General features: G+C 32.6%; 1 protein-coding gene across 1 annotated transcript; it reads left to right on the forward strand.

The window, feature by feature from the left end:
• Nucleotides 1–1,155: 1,155 nt before the first annotated feature.
• LOC141607726 (replication protein A 70 kDa DNA-binding subunit B-like) lies at nucleotides 1,156–4,009 on the forward strand. Its single transcript, XM_074427078.1, has 9 exons — nucleotides 1,156–1,311; nucleotides 2,002–2,269; nucleotides 2,358–2,445; nucleotides 2,546–2,676; nucleotides 2,775–2,980; nucleotides 3,068–3,243; nucleotides 3,339–3,492; nucleotides 3,576–3,758; nucleotides 3,845–4,009. The coding sequence occupies exons 1-9, from the start codon at nucleotides 1,156–1,158 to the stop codon at nucleotides 4,007–4,009; spliced, it is 1,527 nt and encodes a 508-aa protein (XP_074283179.1).
• The last annotated feature ends 1,991 nt before the right edge of the window (nucleotides 4,010–6,000 follow it).

Raw genomic sequence — 6,000 nt, forward strand, 5'->3', positions numbered from 1 at the left:
GAGTGCAATAGGAATTGTCCATCCCTGTTAGGGTTATCTTATATCTCAAGGCTACTCGAGGAGTAATGAACTGGAAATGCGTGGCCACGCTCGGAATGTATCTACGGTAGATAATTCCGGTCAGACAGTTATTCTCCAGATCGAGGAAACCACTCATGATATGATCAAATACAAGTATGACCTGCAAGACACCTTGCATTGAGTGGGAGATAGTAATAGGACAAGAGAATTGGTGACGCACACTTGTCGCGGACAAGTGGGAGATTGTTGGAGTATGTGTCCTCGACAATAATGCGATCACATGTTTAAATCTCATAATAAGAATATATGAGGGAAAGTAATACTTTATTGTCAACTGATCCACATTAATCGGTAATGATTGGCTGACTCTAGTTTGACATTACTGTCGTATGACAGTGGTGATCAGTTGATCCCTTAAGGTCATACCTCTAGGGTAACACTCTTAATTGATTAATTAATTAATTGTATGTTGATACAAGTTAATTAATTCCTTAAAATTGAACGAATGATTTTGTGAGTGAGAATTCGTATCTTATTGTAATTCGATTAAATAAGATTCGTTCTAAGTAATTAAAGTTGTTTTATTACTTAGGTATTATTATTGTTTATGAAACAATTATAACTAGAATGAATAATTTATTATAATTACAAGGTGTTATGAATTATAATTTAATGACCCATTTGAAGTATATGTAATCTTCGATTGCTAGTTGTGTTATTGTATGTGATTTATTTTGTATGTAATGATTTTTAATAAGTTAAAAATGCATTACATGGTCACATCTATTTAATATATTAAAGCAGCTGCCACTACCAAATTGTACACAAAAGCTGAGTTGTCAGCCTCCTCTTATCCCACCGTATATACCAAGTATAAAATACAGTACAAATACCACGTACAGAGTGTAACTAGACAGTACGAATCCACTAAATAAATATCCACTACACCATGATTTAGAACTGCCGTTTAGTAACTTCCCACTCTCTCTCTTAACTGCAACAAACGTGCATACTCCATCTGACCTAAATTTGCCCTTTCTGTTTGTCAGGCACTATATATATTCCATCTTCTTATTCTGTCTGTCACAATTTTTGCAAAACTCCTCAATTTCAACAGTTCACAAAAATCTTAATATGGCACTCCAAATTACCTCAACCAAAATCTCGAAACTGGCCAAGTATGTTCGCAATGTGGAAATCGTTGTTTGTGTTGTTTGCTTATGGAAAGGTGAGAATTATAGGAACAAGGGAGAGATCTATGGCATTGAGATGATATTGGTTGACGCAGAGGTATGTACATCTGAATATTAGCAATTTACAATTGATCCAAATCATTACGATTATAAGTTAACGTATTTGGTTGATGAAATGCTTTTTTCTAATTAATGTTGAAATACATCATTAGTTCTGTTTATGAATATGACAGTTATAATTTAGTGTAAAAGAATGAGAAAAACATTCCATGATTTTGATTCAATGTGAAAATCAAGTAATGTAAATGAAGTATTCACGACTTTTAAGAAATATCAATTTAAGGTGAGCAACTTTCAGGTTGCACAAGTAGCATTCATCATTAAGTTGCAAACTATTTGGCCGCAAATAGTAAAGGCTCTCAACCTGTTATAGGGGAACACTTTAAAACATGCTTCAACAAATAGTTTATATTTAGCTACTATTGTCTTTCAGGATAATCTATTACGTTTGTGGGGAAGGTTTGCATTATCAAATTGTTCAACCCACATTTCCTCCAAGGCCCTCATAACATAATTGGGCCTATACCAATTCTCATCATTAGATCATTGAATTTTAACCTTCTACCCAATCAATATAATCACACGCTGATTTACAGATCCAGATTACCTATTGCATCCCTCTCCTTCGGTTCTGCAAATAGAACATATTAGTACCAGCTTTATTCAAGTAAATTTACAACACAACATACAATATTTAATTTCTGACATTTGTTATACAATAAAATAGGGTGATACCATTCAAGCAAGTATAAGCAAGTCAATATTGTACAAGTTCAAAAGCAGAGTCACTGAAGGTCGTACCTATAGGCTGGGCAAGTTCACTGTTGCGGATAACGTTGGCTACATGACTGGCACCAAAAACCCATTGAGGATTTGGTTCGAGTATTCAACTTTTGCCATTGAGACAAATGATGAACACATTCCGAAATATGGTTTTCAATTCACAAGCTTTGCTGACATTATTCATGAAAATGTCAAGCTAGATTCCTACTTAGGTAAAGATGACCTCTATTTATACTTATGATTTTAGTCACTTAAGTTGTGTAGCATCCTATGACAACAAATGCTTTCATGTATTCACAGATATCATTAGAGAATTTGAGGCCTCACACCCGATTGCTGTATCGGAGAATGGGAATGAGTGGACTCACATTGACTTAATCGACAAAGAGTAAATAACTGATGCTGCTATGTTTGTATTAATAATTGAAAACGAAAATTTAAAGTAAATTACCTCTGCTAATTCACTGTATTGTATTTGATAAATGCAGAAATAACAGACTACCATTTTATGTATTTGGCGACTATGTCCAACAAGTGAAGAAGATAATTGCTGACTACGCTGGTGCAATGGAAAGACCAGTGCTCGCAGTACAATGTGTTAGTCGTGCAGAATGGAAAGGTAATTACTAATTACAAATATTCAGTCAAGCACATAAAATAGATGATTGTATTAAAACTAGACTAAATGTTTAATGATTTATTATATGTCTGTTTTAGGTGAGGTTCGAATTACTACTTCATTCGATGCAACGCGTATACATGTGAACCCTAATATTCAACAAGTATCAGAGTGCAAGGAGTTATGCAGATCAAGTGGGTCAAACTCAGATAACTCACTTATAACCCATCCAAGCACTGAGGAGGCAACCATTCGCCCAAGGATAACATTCAAGACAATTACTGAACTCAACAATATTGACAAGGTGATACAAATAGTATACTTCTCTACGATTTAGTTTTCTTAATTGCAATAGTTGTGCAACTCAATTGTAATAAATTCACAAATGTAGGTTGGCGTTTATAGCACACTTGCTACTATAACTGAGTTAGACGCCAACTTTAAGTGGTACTATTATTCATGCAAATTCTGCCGCGCGAAAGCAGCTTTAGATGATGACATATTATGGAGATGCACAAAAGATTATTGCAAGGGCCATCGTGAACCAATGACCGAAGCTATACCTAGGTCCCCTATCATGTCATTCCATTTAAACAGCTTTTTAAATTATTATAGAGTTAAATCATATGAGCTAAAACTTGGCTTTTATTTTGTAACTATAGGTTTCAGGTTAGATATCATATCTCAGATGAAGTAGATGTCGGCAGTGTCATAGAGAATGGTGATGAAAACAGTGCTAGATTGTTGCTGTTTGAGACCCAGCTGGAGGGACATATAAAAAAGACTGCAACACAATGTCTTTCGGACCTGAAAAAGGCAAGAAATCAAACTATATACTTACTGAATGAATATAATAAATTAAAATATTCCTTATTAATAAATTTATTGTTGAACTGTAGGCCGGTATCAAAGATGGTATACCCAAGGAACTTGAGGTGCTAATAGGCAAGACGGTGGTGTGCAAAATTGAAGTGTCAAGACGATACAATATCGAGCAGAAATCCAAATGCTACACAGCTCTGTCTATAATAGATGAAAAGGAATCCATTGCATGGTGGAGGGCAAAGTACAAGGAAGCTAAGGTAAAACTTCTACTAATTTTTACAACATAATAGTAAAAATCCATTGTGTTTTTTGCCATGTAATTACTTTATTCTATGTCTAACAGGAAGCTCAATCTCAGCAAGGTGATAATGATTGCATCACACCACAGAAGCACAAAATTACTGAAGTTATCGATTGTGAAGTAAGTGCAAGCATTGGGAAGCCAATTACGGCAGAAGATCATTCCACAAGCAAGGTTGCAGTGAAAATCAAGATAGAGAAGAACTGAAGGAGATAATGTTCTCTCAACATGGCAATCTTATCTATGCACCTACTTTAATATTTATTGATTAGGCGTGTTCTACTTAGTATTTGCTTATGCTGATTTAGAAAGACTACTATAAGTTTATTTCCCTATTAGTTGTTTAATTTGTTTTAACGTTTGGATTGCCATGGATGTAAGGTTTTTCTAAGACAAGTTCTGAAATTTATTAACATTCTACAAGTTATCCAAATTTCAAATTTGCACCCCAATCGTTATTTTTATCAATATTGACATTAATATTCTGATAACTAATCATGCTGTCAAGTCTCATAATATAATAGACCTGAACGAACATACAAAAAATGCAACATAAAGTGGGATTTCAAAACGAACATACAAAAATACTTTGATGCCAAATTAAAATCTATTCCGTTTGATCAATCAGAATCTAAAAATTAAAACCGCTTTCGAACTGTTTTTATAAAACGCATTAATAAAGAATTTTAAAATGCATTCTTATCCACGAACAAAATAACATTACTCAAACTCCCAATGTTTCATCAAAAAAAAATTAGAATCATTTATATTTGTTAAATTCGCCAAAAAAAATCATTCATATTATGCATAAGTGATTTGAAAACGGTGTACACAATAACAAAGACCATTTTTTATTCCTATATTAGATTCCACCTCAAAAATAGGCAAAAAATAAGGCAAAGTCCTCTGATTTTGAAACAACTATATTGTTGTTACCGAAATGATATTCATAAGCAAACTTGACAAACCCCCATGTACTCCGTATTATATTATAAAACGAAAATATATATTTGAAATTAGAAACTTATCTTTTTTTTGTCAGCATAGTTTAACTGTGTAGGTCAAATAATTCACGCTTAATCTCCTTATTTTGTATTAACCTACATAATCCAACGAAATTAAGAATTACATAAAAAAAATTATTAATATTTTTACATTAGAATTTAATATACTGTATAAATTTCTTTATAATCTATTTTACGAAATTAGTTTAGAAATAAGTATATACAATATATAAATGCTGCTACTAAAACTATACTAATCAAGAAACACGTAAATTTCAGTATAACATAATATATTTATATATAGTATATCTGGAAAAAGTAAATATCATTTTAAACTAACTTTGCCCATAACACCACTGTCACATCCACTACTAGGATCCACTACTATGTTCCACATCCACTACTAGGATGCACTACTAAGATCATGGTTAAAAAAAACCACTCATCACCTTCCCACTCTTCTACAGTAGATAAAGTATAAATACAGCTATTGAGAAATCAGAACTCACAAACTTTTCAACATCAGTTTTTAAAAACCAAAAAATGGCACAAAATATTACCATAACCAAAATAGCACGACTTGCAAAAAATATTTTCAATGTGGAGCTGAAAGTTTGGGTTGTTTGCTTATGGAATCGAGTTAATCACATGAACAAGGAAGAAATCTATTCACTGAAATGATCTTGGTTGATTAACATGTATGTCCATCTACTTTTTTCTAAGTTATTTTTTATAAATCTCATATTTTTATACACTATTTTCATATTAATGCTAAATGTACATCCTTTTATAGGGCCACTAATTCAAGCCAGTATCAGAAAATCACTGCTAGACAAGTTTAAGGATAAAATGATAGAAGGATGCATTTATAAGTTGGGAAAATTCACTGTATCGGAGAATGTTGGTTATATGACAGCTACCCAGAACTTATGGAGAATTAGGTTTGAATACTCCACGTACGCTATTCAGATAACAGACACACAGATACCAAAGTTTAGATTTAGCTTTACTAGCTTTCCCGATATAATCGATGAGCATGTTAAGCCAAATACATATCTAGGTAATACTTATATATTTTGTTATAATATTTAAATTGTCATACATATGAATATTAAGATGGGAAATAATGAAAAATGGTAAATGTGCAGATGTAATTGGGGAATTTAAGATGTTACATCCAATAGCAGTATCTGA

This window comes from Silene latifolia, chromosome 10 (assembly GCF_048544455.1).
Source record: "Silene latifolia isolate original U9 population chromosome 10, ASM4854445v1, whole genome shotgun sequence".
Classification (NCBI taxonomy): Eukaryota; Viridiplantae; Streptophyta; class Magnoliopsida; order Caryophyllales; family Caryophyllaceae; genus Silene; species Silene latifolia.

What these genes read in the sequence shown, in the direction of transcription:
- LOC141607726 (XM_074427078.1), top strand. Translation starts at nt 1,156, where the DNA reads ATGGCACTCCAAATTACCTCAACCAAAATCTCGAAACTGGCCAAGTAT. An exon ending in ATTGACTTAATCGACAAAGA is followed by an intron (nt 2,446 to 2,545) that starts GTAAATAACTGA and finishes TGATAAATGCAG; the next exon opens with AAATAACAGACTACCATTTT. An exon ending in AACTCAACAATATTGACAAG is followed by an intron (nt 2,981 to 3,067) that starts GTGATACAAATA and finishes TCACAAATGTAG; the next exon opens with GTTGGCGTTTATAGCACACT.